Source organism: Dermacentor albipictus, chromosome 1 (assembly GCF_038994185.2).
Source record: "Dermacentor albipictus isolate Rhodes 1998 colony chromosome 1, USDA_Dalb.pri_finalv2, whole genome shotgun sequence".
Lineage (NCBI taxonomy): Eukaryota > Metazoa > Arthropoda > Arachnida > Ixodida > Ixodidae > Dermacentor > Dermacentor albipictus.
In genome coordinates this window covers 344,323,078-344,342,621 of record NC_091821.1, presented here as the reverse complement: position 1 = coordinate 344,342,621, position 19,544 = coordinate 344,323,078, and the positions used below count along the sequence as shown (strand labels likewise).

Genomic DNA, 19,544 nt, shown 5'->3' with positions numbered 1-19,544 from the left:
CACAGGTTGATTTGTCCTCGTGGGCTCTTATTAGCGGTGGACGAAAATTTGAGGGAAAGGAGAGCACATTCACGGGGCGTACGCTCACTGTTGTGTGAATGCGCTAGAACGAGGCGCGCCGGCGACAGTGGCCTCGACCATGGCATCCGTCCACTGGTCCTGATCCGTGCTTCCACAAGCGCAGCGCCCCTCACAAACGTCCCGGGGAAGCCCGGCACCTGCCCGCAGCTCCGTGTATCGTTACATCACCTGGGGTGCCGTATACATGACCTCTCGCATAGCATCGATGCGTTCCGGTGAAGCTACAGGGCGTACTACCGAAGAATCGTGAAAGGGGGGGTGGGGGGAGCGTGTAAAATAGGAGGGGGAGGAGAGACGAAGTGGAGAAAGGGCGACGGTGCACAGCAGAAGTGGCCGCGCTGCGACCAAGCGGCGTGCTTCTGACGCGCACCACGAGCAGGAGGAGCTGCTTGCGCCGCAGCGGCGGAGCAGTGACTGATAAGCGGTCCGGCCGCTCGGCGTCCACCACCTCCCCGACCGGCAAAGGGCCGCCGCAGGAGCGGCACCGCGGAAAGACAGCCACTGCCGAATCGCACTCCCCTCCTTCCTGCCGCCCTCGGACGAGACCCTCGCCCGCGCTCGGTGCGTACTACTCATCCGACTCCTCCGAGCACCGCTCCGCGTGTCCGTCGCTGGGCGCTACTCCGACTGCCGCCGCCGCAGGAGGAGGATGATCTGCTCCCGCGCGGCAATGGTCCGCCGCGGCTCCGAGCCCGGCCGTGGACAGCACGTGGCCCGCACCGCGACGAGGGCCTCGTGGTCGCGCTGCCTGTCCCTCCTGGCCGCTGCGTGGCTGTGCTGGTGTCTACTGGTCTGCGCGACTCCGCACGGCGTCGAAGCCTTGAGGGAAGAGGCCGAGCTCACCGGTGAAATGGAAGCGGCGTCGGCGACGGGCTCCGGCTCCTTCCAGAGGACGAACCGGTGAGTGCGGTGCCTCTACAGCGCGGTTCTGCCGTCGGAGAGCGTCGCGTGTGGGCCCACCTCGCCGGACACGCTGCTCGTGAACGTTTCGCTTGCCGTTGGAAGCGTGACGGGTACCGCGGAACGGGCGTATTAGGGGTACACGGTTGAGGTTCTCTATCAGAAGATCTCATCGTGTGGAGCCGGAAATGGAATTCTAGTGAATGGCTTCACTTGCGTTTTGTCCCCCTTCATGCTGAGCGTCTCGAATGTTTTATTACTTTGAGCGGGGACCTTTCTACAGCGGCGTTAACATATCATGACCGTGCAGCAGGAAGAAGTTATTTAATCTGCTTCTTCATTATATAGAAAGTAACTGACAGGAAAAGAAGATAATAACAGGCAAAGAGAAAAAAAAATAGAAAAAGAAACCGAAGAAGAAAGAATAGAATCGATTATGTCGACTGACGTTGAAACTCAACGATGTCACAGGATAATTTTAATTGTCGAAACAAAAAAAAATGAAACAATTATTTGCTTAGACATTGAAGCGCATAACGACGAATTACTTATGACATACCTAGAAAGAATGACATTGTTTAGTTTTTGGCATTCAAAATTTTGTACGCGGCAAAACGACAGTTTTCTTGGCCCTCTTGTGATCTTTATGGCCATTTATATCACTGTAATTTGATACTTATTGAACAGCGGAATCAGACCTATGGTCCCACACACACGCGCACGCAGGTATACGCACGAGCTTACGCACACGCGCACACGCACAGAGACACACAGACAGGCAGACAGACAACACACAAACACACTTTACCGCTACACTGTAACGGAAGCGTGTGTTTCTAGTGTTTTTCTTGTCGCAGCGAGGATAGAATCTTCCACCTCCATTCAAAGTGCTTGCGGTGATCTTATCTTCGAGTTTTTGTTTACGTTCGCTGCTTGGCGATAAGGTTTTCTTTGTACACTACATACTTAACGGAAACGTTGTCATGTACTCTTCTGGTGTGACCCGCAAGCTTCCGGTTGCAGAAAAGGTAAGCCTGGAATGAGGACCCATGGCATCCGCGTCATATATCTGTGCTGAAGATATATCTCTACTGAAAGTTTAAAAACTACATCATCCATGGCCGTCGAGATGTGGGGCTAGCTTCTCCCGACGCTATGGTCTCTCCGCGCATAGCTTCTAGGCTGGCAGAACAAGCATTGGTAATAGTTCGCGACAGAGTAGTGGATAGCACGTACGAATTCGCAGGCGCAAATTGGAGTCGGTTGGCGCAGGACAGGGGTATTTGGAGATGGCAGGGGGAGGCCTTCGTCCAGCAGTGGACATAAAATAGGCTGCTGATGATGATAATAGTCGCTTTTCCATAACATTACTGTCTTTTCGTATATAACTCCTTCGAATATAACAGTGTTTGGTGGAGCTCTAGCATTCCCACGAGCGGGAGTGAGAGGATGCGATTTGGTAGCACGTAAGATGTGCGGTGACCAGAGCGCATTATAGAGCATTCAGAGAACGTGTTAAAAAGGTTAAGGACCATCCATACCTGGCGTATTGGATGACCTGACGCTTGTTACATTTCTAGGCGGTGTTGTAAGACGTCATTCGAGAGTTAATGTGGCTGGCGAATGAGTCGTGCACCTGCGCGTGAACGAGAGATTAGTAGACCTAAGGAGTCCGTACAGCTTACGGACTCCCTCAGGGAGTTATAGACACCGCTATCGCTGTACAATCTCTACTGCTCCGCCCAACTGCCATATATATTCAAATAGGAGATAGTCAGGAAGTTTTATCTAGCATTCAACTATTGACTCAATCACTGTCTTCACTGTATGACACAAATGCATGCACTGCAAAGCAAAATTAAGCGATGGATTACGAATGTTGCGCCGTTTGCGCTAACAGACATATATATATATATATATATATATATATATATATATATATATATATATATATATATATATATATATATATATATATATATATATATTGTGAGCATTATTCATACGCTAAAGCAAAATTAAGCGATGGATTACGAATGTTGCGCCGTTTGCGCTAACAGACATATATATATATATATATATATATATTGTGAGCATTATTCATACGCTTCATATTCTCACCCGTACATACTCATCATCACCGTTTTGGGGCCTGGTGGTGGGGGCTCCCTTCGGGCCACCGCCTATATATATACATATATACATAAATACATATATACATATATACATATATACATATATATATAAATGAACGAGAAGAAGGGGGGTTAACCGAGGGGCCCGATTTTTATTAGTCATATCATAAGAAGCCCACAAACACTGACACCAAGGACAACATAGGGGAAATTACTTGTGCTTAATAAATGAAATAAAGAAACGGTAAAGTAATGGAAATTAAAGTGGATGAATAAACAACTTGCCGCAGGTGGGAACCGAACCCACAACCTTCGCATTTCGCGTGCGATGCTCTACCAATTGAGCTACCGCGGCATCGTTTTCCCATCCACTTTCTTGGGTATTTATGTGTCCTAGTAGAACCCCGGGAGTGTAAGCCAGCGCCACCACTCACAGACCTTGGCGGCGGACGTGGAACGTCTTTTTTGCCGCAGGCGTCCCGAGAACGTGATCTTTTAGGGTGAAGGCAACTGGTCAGTCTGCGTTCTTTATTTCATTTATTAAGCACAAGTAATTTCCCCTATGTTGTCCTTGGTGTCAGTGTTTGTTGGCTTCTTATGATATGACTATTTATATATATATATATATATATGTATATATATATATATATATATATATATATATATATATATACATATATATATATATATACATATATATATATATATATATATATATATATATATATATATATATATATATATATATATATATATATATATATATATATATATATATATATATATATATATATATATATATATATATATATATATATATATATATATATATATATATATATATATATGCTTGCATTCGTCGGCAATTTGACTGAAATTCACTTTCGTCACTCATAGCAGAGTCGCATAGGTGCTCACTTACTCCGCCCGTATATCGAGAGCTTGACTTCTTGTATGTGCTAGTAGCTCGTTAACTAACACAGACATCCCATTTTAATTTTAGTTTCCAAATAACGAAACAAAGAAATAAGACCATGACTGCCTGAAGAAAAGTATCCTTCTTAAACCTGAACTTTTGCACAGTCGTATCCAAAAGCACATCACTTATAGGCATGCGGCCTCAAAATTTATATGATCGATTAATATCGTATATAGTTATATGGCGAAAAGTAAATAACTGGATCGCTTCGGATTTCTTTACATTCTCTCCCTGAAGCGCTCTATCAACTTCGCCGATAGAAATGCAGGGCCCCCAAAGGGCTTCTAGAAAGCCCGTTAGAAAGTGCTAGGTACTTAAAGAGGACTTTCTTTTGTGTGTTGTATTTGACATCGAGAAGCTGTACAGCGGGCTATGAGGCACGGCGTTGTGCGAGGCTCAGGACTGATTTTGACCAGCAACAGGATTTTATAAAGTGCACGGTACACGATCGTGTTTGCATTCCGTCGCCACTCGGGATGTGGCCACCATGGCCGGAAATTGAACCCCGCGACCTGGTGCTAAAGCAGCGCGATCCAAAGGGTTCCGAGCGGAAAGCAAATGCGAGGGACTCTACCGCTAACGCTTATCTCCAACGAGGGAGACGTATAAAGTGACCCACTTGGTTATCGCAGACACGCCTGGCCAAGTACCGGGCAACCCCTCGACTTTCTCTCAAGCCCCCTCCGAGGCAATGTAGGTCGCGTGCAAGTGAAATTTGGGAAGTAGAACTAGTAACTTTTCCCTATTGTACTAACCCCTTAGTTTCTACGAGTGTTATATCTTAAATTCTTGATTAGCTTTAAGCCCGTCATGCGTATGCTGGAACGGGCGTTCTCACCATTATTTTTTTTTAGTATTGTGAGGGATTGAGCCAAGGGTATTGATAGCAAAAAGCAAAAACCATGCCAGAAGGAAGCGTTATGTAAAGAAATTGTCCCATTTCATCGACTAACGACGAAGGGCGTTTCAAGGTATTTCGCGATAATAGAATGTTATTGAGGGCGGGGTGCACAGGAAGTATCAACTGTCGTTGTCAGCCAACCATCATTTCCTGCTGCATATAGATGTCATTTCGTTATAGATATAAGTAATTCATTAGGTTCACGTCGCGGAACTCCGCTAAACGGGCAATGCGTTTTAGCGAACGAAGTGTGTTCATTTTACTCAGCGGACATTCGGAGCTCTTGCACTGTCACCTCACCTCAGGCAATTCGTCTTCTACTCTTACAGTTTGGTACGAGCTACAATCAGCTTTTAGATTACCGATACTCTCTTGCTCCCCGACCGAACGCGTCGCGTTCGATCCGGAATGCTTACGGAAACACCACTTTCAGGTCGACGGCTTGGTAGGAAAATAATGAGATCATTACCAGGTTGGATCACGGTTTCCGTGATGAAGTCCAAGTGCTTCCGAAGTGTGCCCATAACTATTGTTCCTTTTTATGGCGGAAATTTGACATGCAAGTAATAGGTGATATTCGAATGTGCACTCACGCTTTATGTTGCAGAACTTGGTCCAGTTTTCATTCTATTTTATCCCGAACATTAAAGAGATAAGTTGGTGCCTTTAAGTACCGCCGCTTATCCCTCACAGCAGAGTGAGCGAATTAGAGGCTAAGGCAAAAGAGAACAACGTGAGACCACACGCACTTAAGCGTTCGGTGTAACTGACAAGTAGCCCAATACGGAAGCAGTTCTGAAGTTCGTACATGCACTTGTCGGTTGGGCTTGTCAGTTACTCTTGGTTACTTTGGTTTCCTCCATCTGAATCTCCTCTGCGCTGTGCTGAATCTGGGCACAGCTCAACGCACCTCTCCACCGCCATCTGTTATGATCACCGGTTGTATATATAACGATGATGCGGGTCAAGCGTCTCTCTCCGTTTAAAGAGCAGGGCACGAAGATCAGGACAGAAGAACACAAACGACAGGACCGGCACTTCTTCTCTCCTGATCTTTGCACCCTGCTCTTTACACATTCAAGCATGAACCAACTAGCCCAACCAAGAGTTTTACTTTTGAGCACGTCTCTCCCCGATGTCGCTCTCAGAATTTTCGCTCTTGTGCTTATATTTTCCGACGCAAGTCAATACCATAGTAAATCATTACGAGAGTCCCGCTTTAGAAGATGAATGCAAATATACTCAAAGCGTATTTACTTTCCTTTAAGAGTACCTGCAGACGACAGAGTGGATGCCCGATTCTAGGACGGCCACTTCAGAAAACTGTAGGTTGCAAACCGCGGATCATTTGCTGAACCTACTGTCGTCCTTCTATTGAAGCATGCATGACACACAAGCCAGCAGATGCAAGACGCTGAATTAAGGAAAAGATCAACGTATTGAAAAACATGGTGAACATAGCTATAACTTTCAAGAGGCAGTTAGCGACCATGTCAAATCTTAACTGATGTCCCAAGGCTCACAGTTGGTTTTTGATCCCAAAGATCACAGCGCTGCCAGCCAAAAGTTCAGCATATATGACACAGTGAGTACGACCAAGTGATGGGCATGACATAAGCTATCGCAATCTGCGGCCGTAATTTCACTGCCCTATATCATATGCAGCTGACGATGTGCAGTTATTAAAAAAAAAACAAGCACACAAGAATATGAGTGTGAAATAGACACTTGTTCAGCTACAACGCGCACTGTGTTGTCACGTGAGCCGACCCAGACATCCCCGGGCTTCGTTCGTAGGAGATAAAAATGTGGTCGAAACGTCTTCGACTGAACTCTTACCGATGGCTGCAGGTAAATGCGGCGTTTCTATGACAGCGCCAATTACAGAGCAGAATATTTTCGCCAGAGCCGAAATTCTGCATTTTTTATACGTACAAGGGTTTCCTCATTGTCCGGTGCTCCAGCGCTCGCTGATCATAATAACGATTGGCAAGACGAGATAGTCGGCATGACGATTACCAATCGTGAATTGCGGTTGCGTATGGGAAGCTTTGTGAGCGCGGATGTTGGCTCTATTGCTAGACATGACAAGGCGAGAGCAGGCTAAACGAGACCATATTGAATCACGCGGCATCAGTTTTAGCCAAGCGGATGGTAGTGCATGCCTGATGGCCTACATTTTAGGGCACCATTGTGAAGCCAGTCGAGTGAGCATTCCTCATTCAACGTTGAGCAGTAGCGCGATATTTGGTGCCAGAATAGCCAAGAAGATCGCGCCTCCTATGCTTGATAGCAGTTCTCTTTCGATGACCGTGAACATTTGCATAATGGCACGATGGTGATGACGTCAAAGGAGTGGCACTTCACGTGTCGGCTCTCGAAGTGTCAAGCCCGCGGCCGGCGGTCACAGTGTTTGTTCCCCATGCGCTTGAAGGACTTTGAATGAAAGTGCTTGCGATGCGGTTAGCGAGAGTAGATCACTGCACCTAGTCGTCCTGCCGTCTTGGAGACGCCTTATCAGGCCACTCTGTCTTCGTTGCAGCGCGAAGGATGCGTGTGGATAAGATTGGCTCGAGTGAATCGCGCAAAGTCGCACCCACTTTCGTGCATGGAGGGCCAGGTGGAGAGTGGGAAAACGTTCGCAACTGCTGAACGCGCACGTGGCAGCTACTGGGCCAGACGCAAACCGTGCATGAGGGACATCAAGGAATGATAGCCTGCACGTCACGTCGCCAGTGGCATAGTTTCGCACTGCTCGCAACTTTGTCGGTGCTGTCTGAGACAAGGCCAGATGTGACGCACACTGTGACCATTCCTACAGCTTCTGGAATCAATGTGAATGGAACGTTGTGATTTCGTGGCCTACGTGCACGAATATATAAATGAATTACAATGAACGAACAACCTACTGCTCCTTTTCTTGTGTGGGAATGCAGCTGCAGACTTAACATTAGAGATGCTAGATACGTTCAGCCGAATTCATCTGCAACATCAAATTTTCACGAATGCCATGATATCATACTATCCTCTAGAGTATCGAGTGGGGCAGAGAGAGAGAGATACTGAATGGCGAGCTCTCTGCTCGTCATTGCTCGTGCGTGCGTGCATATCTCTTGTTATATTTCGCCCTTTCACTTTTCTCCCAGTTCTCCCTCTCCCTATACAGGGTAACAAAACAGGTGCAACTTCGCTAACCTTCTTAACTTTCCTTCGCTCTCTCTTCTCAATTTCATAAAGAAAGTACCATAGTAAAACATCATGCAAGTATAATGTTCCCTACCACGCAGTACTTTACTGTTACTATTACTGAACTTTTTAAAAATTACGGGCCTAGATTGCAGAGTTTGAGCATGCCAAATTGCTTGCCATATGTTCTACATCTTCCTTCTATCATCATCGTCACCCATCATGCACCTTTTTCTTCCTTCTTCCCTCTTTCTTTCCCTCTTCCTCTTCCCCCAATGCCGAGTAGCTGGCTAGAGGAATATACCTCAGGCCGACCTCTCAGCATTTCGTATCATTAAACTTCTCTCTCTCTCTCTCTGGTGTCCTATTGTACGCACAGATGGAGCGCACGAAGCACCTGTCACATTTAACGAATGGTTAATCGTTCTCAGTTCGACGTAATAAAAAATCACACGCTCACAAAACTTGCTCTCTATACGACACACTCGTGATGGCGTTAAAATTAAACATCGTTTCTCGAGGATTTAGTATCTTTGAAGAATATGCGAATGCCGCAGCAGCAGAGGTTCTACTCCAGCTTCACCTGCTCAGTCACAATAATTCGAAATTTTGTCTTGTATCAAACTTTTCTTACAAGCCGGAGAAAGGAATAGACAAGATTTTGGCGAAGTCTGTAGCTGACATTCGGTTTGGTCTGCGCAGTAAAGACTTCGAGTATTGAATACAGTCATTATTTTGCCCCTTATTAGTAAGCACAGTGTCTTGTTTCGGCAAACCACAAACAAGAACGTGCACATAGTTGGTGATTCACAGCCACAACGTTAGATATCAACACGTGCATCAATCGCAGCTGATAGAAGCGTCAAGAAACTTAATCCCTTGAGAACCTTCAGCCTTCCAACAGATTCGCCATGGTGGAAAGACGACGTTGGGGTGGAAGGCAGTAGAGAAGTCAAGAAAAAAAAATACAGGGGCCTGTCATTTCATGGCCTCCCTTCTCGCTCTGACGACCCGGAGGGCTCATGCCTGACGTAAGCTGTATTGTGGTTGTGCGTACGGGCACGACACCTGAGCCGCTGGCGCGGCGTTGACAGCTTGTCTATGCGTACTCCCACACGGCCACTGCCACTCAAGGTCATTCGCACTGGGAAACAACTCGGCAGAGGGGCTGACCTCTTCGGTTTCGATTACAACGTCTCTCGCTTCAACAACCTCGCGAGTGGGTTGGCGTCTGCCCAACTAAGAAAGGACCTGCCGTGTTATGGACGTGCAGTTGCGCTGGCATTCCGTTCATAATCGCCAGGGTACAGACCACGACCGTACCCGTGCGTGACGTTGGCTCCGTGACGAATCGAAACGCGAGAAGCGTTGATAATTTCCCTCGCATCTTATCTCCCTACGCGGAAGTCGAGCGCATATCGACGGGGCTTTTGTCTTATTCAGTTCGTGCGCTTGCGTTGATGTATAAAAATGCCACAAGTCTCGGGAGTCTCGCAAACGCATCCTTTGTCGAAAATCCCGCAACACTGCACTGCACAGAGTGTGTCTTATAGGGTAGAAATTTGCGCTTTCTGATTCTTAAGCCTTTGTCGCAGCGACAGCGCAGCCTTAGTCATCAAAATTTTCACCCTCTCGCTCTGACTAAATCGAGTTCGCTGTGTATAGAGCCATGAATAGATGGTTTGGTCACTGGAAGTGGTTCCCAACCAGACTTAACACGCAAGCATGTGGACGCTACGCTTACTGCTGGTCCTGGGTCTTATTTTGTAGACAGAGAGAACGTCTGCATACGTACACACGCAGCAAGATGGGCCAGCGTCACCGACCGCAGATGCACCACACAGCGTTATGCCCGGAATGACGGGAACTGCTCTAGCCTAGGAAATTTTCCTACAGATGGCGCTTTCAGCAGACGTCGGATAACACGTTCAATGGAAACAATGACAGAAAGAGAGAGAAAAAAAAATGGAGAAAAGACAGAAAGGTTCACTAAACTTTGTACAGCCGGTTTCCCTACCTGCGCGGAAGTGAATGGGTGATGTGTGCGAGAGAAGAGGCAAGAGTTCGGACAGATCAGCGGCTTCTTGGCTTCTCAATTCTTCCAAACGACACGTCAATAGAATGGATTGAAGCCCCTCCTCTGTCGGCCCTTGAATTCGGAGTGACACGTTTTACAACACCGGTCTCCCGGAGGCTGAGCTTCCGAATGGGGCAAAACAATTGTCCCGTCGCGCAGCGCGCCCGACGAGCAGGAAGAGAGGGAGCTGAGGTCACCGCCTTGTTGACGACGCCCGTTTGACCGCAGCCCGACAAAAGAGTTCGAACGCGCGAATAAGCGGGCGGGCATAAATCAGCTCTCCGGACGCGCGTACAAAGCAACACACGAGCGGCCGGCGATCGCGCGCGTAGGGGCGCTTGATTTACACGAGGCCGACCGCGGACCTCCTCGGAGGCGTTCGCGCCGTCGGCTGATACAGCGGCGTCGAACGCCGTCTTATACGTTCCTGCGACGCCCGGGACGCCATTAAAAAGCGGTTAACTCGCGGAGAACGCGATCTCGCGGCCTCGATCAAAGCGGACAGATCGGTAGCCACTGCTGCTCCGATGGACAGAGGGCGACATTTTGTTCTATATTTTGCTGTATTATTGTTTTGTTAGATCGGGGGCATGACCACTTTCAGAGACCTCACGCAACACTACACAGATTGCAGAGATGCAAATTCGCACCACCGCACGACAAACTAAGCAAGAAACAGGCGGTGGCCTGGAGGCAGTTGCACACATACACACATATCCGAACCCGGCGATCCTTCACCTCCGCTAACCCGACATTCATCCGACGATTGTGAAGCGTACGGCGTCAGAGCGACGGCTGCAGCACATGCTGTGGGATTGCACCGGTAGCGAGCAGCAGGATTCCCCGACGAACGGTACACACTCCGTCACGTCATCACCACACACACACACACACACACACACCGAAGTGTGCGTCACCGAGGGGCGCGTTGGGAGGCGGCCCTGCTCGGCCACGACCTCGACGATCCACAGTGGGCCGTCCGGCACGCCGAGGAAGCCGCCCGTGTCCAAGGACTTGAGGACGTCACCTATAGGCTGGGGTGCTTATAGCCCCACCCAGCCCAAATCGCCGGACATTTCGAATAAAGTTTTCACGCACTGTATTCTGCAAGAGTTTATCTGTGTATTCCTAAATCACTGTAGCGAAGGGAACGGAAAAACAAACTCTTATTGAAGGCGCTCTTGTCTACCAGCAACGAAATATTTTTTTATGCGAAGCATATTACGAGAGCTCAACCCAGCTCCTCAGGCGCGGCGGTGTCGCCATGAAACCACGTGACACCGTGACGTCACGACAGAGGAGAAGTGGCTTTGGCTCAACTCTTGCAAGACGGGCTGGGTGGGAATCGAACCAGGGTCTCCGGAGTGTGGGACGGAGACGCTACCACTGAGCCACGAGTACGATGCTTCAAAGCGGTACAAAAGCGTCTCTAGTGAATGCGGTGTTGCTTTAGAAACGAGCTGTTTCTAAGGCGTGCGTCTCTTGCTCAGGCGCACATTTCGTTGCCGCGCCGAACGCTGCTTTGCTCGACGCTCACCGCGTCCAATGCGGGGCGCGTAGTCGCTGCCCTGTAGCCCATTGTCTTACACCCCTTGGCGGGTCGACGGGAACACTGTCGCGTTCCACTCTTGAAGGCGAAGCAGTAATGCATGAGTTGTTTCTTCGTCTAGCCGAACCAAATATAGCCAAGCAACAGCAGTTCACCAGGCTAAACAGTGGTTCAACAACTAAAATAAAGGCTAGTATGCTTCGCATCCTGGGCTTAACCTTACCTAAGCCACAGCCATTTTTTTTTTAAATGCGAAGCATTTTCTGGCGAACACTTGCCACTTTGACAGTATCTATCTACTAACAGCCCACGTCTTGGTGCTCTCATGGTGGTTTCGTTAACTTTGTATGTACCAAAATTGCTATAATATGACAAGAGTGTATGACGAACATAAACGATAGATCATTACATGAATGTCATGACATACGTGTCATGTACGTCACAAAACAGCCGCCTACGTCTTGGTGCTCTCATGGTTGTTTCGTTAACTTGGTTCGCTCCCCGCGCACTGCTTCGCATAACATCGATTCCCACAGGGCGTGCCATGTGCCAGATTTTTTTGTGGCGTGCCTGCGTTTCGCTTGAGATAACGATCACGAGCACCTTCGAACAGGCTCGAGTCAATGCAGATTGAAGTCAGTGCAGCAGGCGCTTAGCTAAAAGCTCTTTCTAAGCGGGCTTCTCTCTGGCCGTGCTCTATTCGATTACGCATCGTTCTTCAAGCGCACTTGCATCGTTTCATGCAGTTCGTCTTTAGTGAGCATCCGACTGTCCGTGCGAAGCAGAGTATTAGATTTATAATCTTGTTTTCTACTTCGCTCCAACTGCGAGTTCGTTTATGTTACTAACTATGGCTTGACTTCGACCCTGCGTCTTACTTTGCTTCTTGCGACTAGTGGCAACAGACTTACGGGCGGTGGACCAAGGATGAAGTTTCGGCACTGACGAAGACGTTCCGTACAGTACAGACGTGCGTTCTTGGCATCGGTCAGCCGTCACCGATAATCAACCTTTTTGTGACCATGTCGACATAGTGCTTCCTGGTAAGCGCACTTTCGTCTCCGTAGACAGCTGTTCGCAATCATCTTCGGACAACTCGTAGAGCCTGAAAGCGAGGCGGGATCTGTGCTAGGGTGTCGAAATGGAACTGGAGGAAGGCCAAAGTGATGGTTGGTTGGCTGTTTGGTTGCACCTGTGAGGGTTCGGTCATGAATCGGGTGGTGGTACTGTAAGAGATCGGTCATGAATCTGGTGGTGCAAGGGTTAAATAAAAGAGTTAAGCTCTGAAGCTTGTCAATGCTGATGTTGAGTCACTTTCAACATGGCGCATACCCACGAGGGGCATTGGACACACAGATGAGAAATTCGGTATCCAGGATCCTTATAGTTGGGGTGATAAAGGTTGCAATGTTCAGTTTCCATTGGCGGCCTGTCCGGGTCTAGAGATTCTTAGCATCGTCGGCTGAGTTGCAGGTCTGACCGCCGTCTCGGTCAGGTGCTCCGCAGCTGCTGGGGACTGAAAGCCACGGGCTAATTGTAGGAATCATGAGGGAGGTAGAGGCCGAATACTCCGCCGAGGAGACCAATTCCTGTTCTGGTGAGGGAGTGTGTTTGCTGAAGCTTAGTGGGCCTTCCTAATTGGATTAGTATAGGCCCACTGGTTCTCGACGTTTTAGCCGGTGTCAGGTTTTAACCGGCCTAGAGATGTTTGAGTACTGGAGGTGGTGAATTCAAGATTACCGCATTCAGATTAAAAAAAAAATCGAGGATTCGAACTTCGGACTAAGACATCCGAGCATACAAGTTACCTCGGTCAGATAACCCTGCAGCCTGTGAGGCTGTCTTATGGTAGAGAATATCAGCTCAGTGGATCTTACATGCCTAAAAATTTCCTTGCTTTATCCGCGAAAGGTGTGTTTTGCTGATCTCCGATCGGTAACACAATATAGAATGATTTCTAAGCGGTTCCGGAATCTCATCTACGCAGGCGGCCGTGAACTAGGCTAGGAAAACGAAGCGTTTCGACATCCGACAGCACTTAAAACGATAAGGCGGCAAAATCTAGAAGGAGGAAAAATCTCATCGCCTGTATTAAAAAAAATAGCTATCACGTTAAAGGTGTTTGCTGGAGCGGGTGCCAACTGATCATGATAATCATGAAGATGGACATCTTATTAACGAAGGAGCCAATATCGGAGAGCAACAGCGAAGAGCACTTGCGAACGAAACGCTTTGCGGATTCGGCCACACAAGTTTTCCGGCGTCGAATTCAAAAAATCACGCGTAGCACTGGAGTACGGATTGATTTTTACCAGCTGGTATTATTTAGCCCAGGTACATGAACCCAATACATGGTACACAAGCGTTTTTGCATTCGGCCCCCATTAAAATTCGACCGCTGGTGCCAGCATCGAACTCGCGACCTGTAGCTTAGCAGCGCCACGCCGTAGCCGGTAAGTGAGTAAGGCGAGTAGCGTAAAACATCTTTGTGAGTGTGCGCCCAGTTCTCTCACAAAAGCTCTATACACAAAACCTCAACATAAAGAAACCTGATTTTACAACATTTCTTATTTAACCAAGTATCTATTACGTAACAAATATTCATTAATCTATAATACCTAAAAATCCTCATACCAAGAAAATAAACTCGACGTCTCGCCCAGTTTAACGGCATCTTGGGCCGAAATGTAAGTAAAATAGGGGGGAAGTGTGGGTATACTAATCTTCTGTACAGGTGACGGACACCAGTGTGCCGTTTAAGAGGTTTGCCGCCCCCATGAAAGAACGTAAGATGCGCTTCACCGACTCGCTGTCGATAAGTGCGAGCGTGGGCCAAAATTACATCTTTCTTTGGCTGTTGAATAAACGTAATGCCATTTGCACGAATTTATGAGTGTTTCCGTTTAAACGTAGACCTAAATATAACGAAGTAATTCTCGGCTCCCATCGACTTTGTTAAATCGACGTTTAGCTGCACATAGAACACCACTCCAGCCTCACTGAGTCTGGTAGCGAATTTAGAAAAACCATGCGCCCTTGGTCAATGTAGCTAAGGTGCCCCTTTTCCTGCTGCGGCACAAGTTGTCTGACACTGGTATGTGCTTCTACTATAAGAGACCTTACTACGAGGTTGTGCAACACGTGGTGTAAGGCAGTTAGAGAAAAAGAAATCGACAACTGGCATGCGGACGTAAAGAAACGACATCACTATCAGCTCCAGCTGCCGTGCCAGAAAGCGAGCAACGATGCTCGACCGTGTCAAAACAGCAGCGTTCTTGTCTTGGTCGGAGAACTAGGTGCCCGACTTCCTCGCACTGCTTAATTACCCGCGAACTAACCCACTTTGGCGGCCTCTTGGTTACTGCAGTTTAAAGAAAATGCGGAACAAAAGTCGTCCCCTGAACACGCAAAAAAAAAAAAAGGGAAGCGCCAGGAAGCGCCTCGTTAGACGTGCTTATATACAGGAGGCGAGGGCCCAGCAGGTTTCGCCGGAGGCAGATAAGCAATCCAGCGAAGATAGAGAGAAAGGTCAGGGCTAGGAGATGACGTGCAACTCGAACTTGAGCAAGCGGACTCGTCCCTTCATTCTTGTATTTCGTTTTCGCTGGCGTAGCATCACTGGCACAGCGCGGCGACTGCGGCGATGTCCTTATCGGAGACGCTTGCTCACTCGCTTAGCCTTGGCGCGAAGAGTCCAGCTGCAGGTCCGCCTCGTCGTAGATGACACACGCGAAATGAACAAGGGTAAATGCTGAAGAAGAACGCGAAAAGATCATATTGTGTCCAAGAGTGGTCGAATAAGGAATGCGCCAAGCTGGAGCCAACGTTTCCACAGGGGGACTTACGTGTCTTCATCAGGGCACCAATTGCTGCCATGACGAAGACAAATGTTCTTGTCGAAACGTATGCTGCAGCTTAAGACATTGACCACTGATTATTGCTTCAAGTGTTTGCCTTCCTGTGAATCCCTGTCTTGTTTGGACTGTGTCCGAGATTAATATAGGTGCTTGGATACTTACACGTATCCGAGGGCATTTCCCGACCAGATTGCTCACGTTTATTGTTTTGATAGCTCGATGATAGCGAGGGCCACAGGTCGCATCAAAGGTAGTTGTCAAATCAATTAAACTCCACTTAAGGACGCCACAGGACTGGACTAAAAGTTCGATTCTCTTTCTCTCTTCTTTATATACCTCTTCTCCCTTCCCCCAGCGTAGGATAGACAACCGGACTTTTGACTGGCTAACATCCCTGTCTTCCTTTTATCTCTCTCTCTCTCTCTCTCTGATATATTACCGTTTGACGAAACACTTTTAGCGCACAGAAACGACGGACACTGGAGGGATTAAGACAAGCTCAAGCAAGTGTGCTTGCCTTATCCGTTCTCTGTCCATGATTTCTGCGGGATAAAAAAGGTTGCTCATGGACTACAAGCTTGTTCCAGAGATATGAGTGCGCGAAATCCTGCTGGGCTCGAAGTACTACGCAGCTACAAACTTGCCGAACTTTGGCTGGCCGTCAGCCATGTCGAAGTGGACGAGCAGAAATTCACGACGGTCCGGTTACCCAGGCTCGGCGCCCACCAAAACTGAGTGGGCTGTTTTAGAAGCTGATCTTGAGCTACCTAAGTGACGCAGTAAGCCAGCCGTAACAGTTTCCCCTCGTACGGCCTCTACTATCTGCCTCCATTTTCCTAGTATTTCTATGCCGTTATTCCGTTTCCCCAACGTAGGATAGCGAAGCGCATATGCGTGATATCTCTTCCCTTTCACGGGTGCTCTGTTCGCTCCTTTCCGACATTTTTCTCCTTGGTGCTCTTTCAATTACACTTTTTTCACAAGAAAAATGCAATCTTTGAAGCTGAGATATGGCATTGAACAGTTATTCTTCTACAATAGAAGAACAAAACGACGTTTACAAGTACAACCGCAAGAAAGAACCAAGATGAAGCATGATTGAGGATGAATGACTCGGTGTGACGGGTACTCGAGGTGTTGCTTTCTGGTCGTCACTTTTATTCGCAAAGCGTATGACGCGACAACAAGGAAATGCACAAGCGTAACTAAGCCTTGGTGGCATGCGTTTGTGATGCCTGTAACAGAGCAGTTCAGTGCGCATGACGCGATACGTGGGTTTCTAAAAGCGAGGTGAAACAACCTTAAACTTGTACTGGCGATATGCGACTTCGTAGGGCACACTCGACTGTTCTAAGCCAGCGCTCTGAGGCGAAATAACTACAGCGTCAGTTCTCTTCGCATGTTTGAAACGGCCCAGAGGACACGTACTTTCACAACGCCATATAATCAACGGGAAAATATATAGTTTAGTGCAGTCCTTCATAGAACACGTGCTGCTATTGATGTTCATATTAAGAGTTTCGGTTTTTCGTCTGTGCGCTATAGAAGTTATCCAAGTTTCCCTCATGAGAAATATTAACATGCTTCGTGCATGCTTATGTAACTGCACGACCACAAGCATTCTGTGGAATTTCTACCATAGGATAAGGACTATCCGACGACACGCTGACAATCAGTAGTAGGTCTGGAATGCAGTGTCAAGTGCCGTTTACACAGAAAATGCATTGTATTTATGTGCCAGCTAATCACATCGTCTTTGTTCCCATATCATGTACCCTTTGCATGCGTGCCCCCGACTTTGCCTTGCTCAGGCGCTTCCACGTTGTGAAACATCTCACCGTCGGAGGGGGGGGGGGGGGGTATCTTGATGATCCTCAGTCCTAGTGACATCCATTGGGAAGGGGTCAACGGGTTCATTGGGCTTATCGTGTTGGATATTCCCTGTGGCGTTGCGTTCTCAACGCAGTATCTTTTAAAGGAGGTCGAGATCTCTTGCCATTCCCTTTTTGAACGAACAGTTTGCGATATGAGCGGTTTTCGTACCAACGTTTTGGCAATTTCGGCTGTCCGTGACCGCGGTGTAATCACTGTAGCCGAGCTGCAGTTCCGCTTCTTCACGCCGGTGGCACTTGTAACGGCAGTATTCCCTGATGCGCGCAGGAATGAAGGGCAGGCACGCCACTCAATTTTGGGAGGAACCTCTCCAGCGTTCTTTCCCTAGCTGCCAACTGCTCGTTTATTCTCCATTAGCAAGGTAAAATAGAGAGATAAATCACCACGCGAGGGTCTCCTCCTTCGTTGTCTCAGCTGAAACAAGCATGCGCGAGCATGTCGTGCCACCGACGCGGGCACATCGTCGTCGGAGGAGTGACGCCATTCGCGCCGCCTCCATGGCGCTCTGACGTGAACGCACGCGAGAACCTTCACCGCGCTCGACGCACAGAATGCGGAACCGCGGACTTACAGTCCCGCGCAATACGGCCCACCGCCTTTCTGCGTGGGCGTGTGTTCGAGTCTCTCTGGGGAAGGATGCTGTGTCGAAAAGGAGGGGGTCGTCTCTCGTCCTTCTTCCCTCTGGACGCGGTCCAAGCGAGCAGCAGGTTTCGCTTTCGCGGCCACAGATACGCAAAGCAGCCGGCATCACCGCCGAGCCACCGCTACGCAGGCCCTTGATAAGCGGAGGCCAGCCAGCAGCCTGGCCTCCTTTTTCTCGCTCTCTCTGGCGGAGCAACTCATCGCAGGAATGCCTCGCTCAGTCTTTATTATGCCACCGATCTCCTTATTTGATTTTAGTTAAGCCCATTTCTCGTACAATCGAGAAGAGGCAGTGGACCATCTCAGCGCGCAATCGCATCGGTTTACATCACACAGGCGGCCGTTTACAAAAGCCATCGTTACATCCACATGCCTACCACTTCTTTGTGCGGGCCTGAAATGTTCTTTGGGTTTGACTGCATTTCATCGCCGATGAATTTCGCAGACCTTTGCAACACAGGGTATAGCAGACGTTTTCGCTTGAATGTCTGTCGGTTTCACTAATTTCTCTGTTGAAGAAACACTCTACACTGAAAGATGGAAGGACCAGACTTGCACACAAACACACACACACACACACACACACACACACACACACACACGCATACACACACACCACACGCACACACATATATACACACGCACGCACGCACGCACGCACATTCACTCACTCACTCACTCACTCACTCACTCACTCGCTCGCTCACTCACTCACTCACTCACTCACTCACTCACTCACTCACTCACTCACTCACTCACTCACTCACTCACTCACTCACTCACTCACTCACTCATTCACTCACTCGCTCACTCACCCACTCACTCGCTCACTCACTCACTCACTCACTCACTCACTCACTCACTCACTCACTCACTCACTCACTCACTCACTCACTCACTCACTAATATACCAGTACGTCAACTTTCGTTTCGTCTGTGCAATGTAATACGAACCGATTATATCGTATGTAACTGTATACGCATAGTAATAAGAACCCTAGAATATGGGTCAAGTCCAGCCGTTCGGCTTAGAAGGCTAGGCACAAGAGGAAAGTGGTTAATCGAATTACTTGTGCACGAGCTCGCGTTGGGTAACGGTTCGCGTAATGTCGAAGAGAAAAACAGATAGCGACTTGTCTTCCCAAGAGGCGCAACCGAGTTTGTGTAATATGCTCACTCACTTTGATACTCCCGCGTGCGACTAAGCTGTTTAAAGTGCCTATGTGCGTCACTCTTTGAAGTTAATCCGGGTTCCTTGTGTTGCTTTCTCTCCAACTTATGAAAGTTCTTATTTACAATTAAACTCGAAGCATTCATAAATATATATTGAGACCATCTACAGAT

At 48.2% G+C, this 19,544-nt stretch overlaps 1 protein-coding gene across 2 annotated transcripts in view; it reads left to right on the top strand.

The window, feature by feature from the left end:
• The first annotated feature begins 416 nt into the window (after nucleotides 1–416).
• LOC135911263 (fibrillin-2-like) overlaps nucleotides 417–19,544 on the top strand; it is a 104,647-nt gene continuing 85,519 nt past the window's right edge. For both annotated transcript variants that reach the window (XM_065443577.1, XM_065443497.1), the window contains exon 1: nucleotides 417–981. In XM_065443577.1, coding sequence (XP_065299649.1) covers nucleotides 731–981 — 251 coding nt within the window. In that variant the 5' untranslated portion in view covers nucleotides 417–730. The remainder of the gene's footprint in view (nucleotides 982–19,544) is intronic.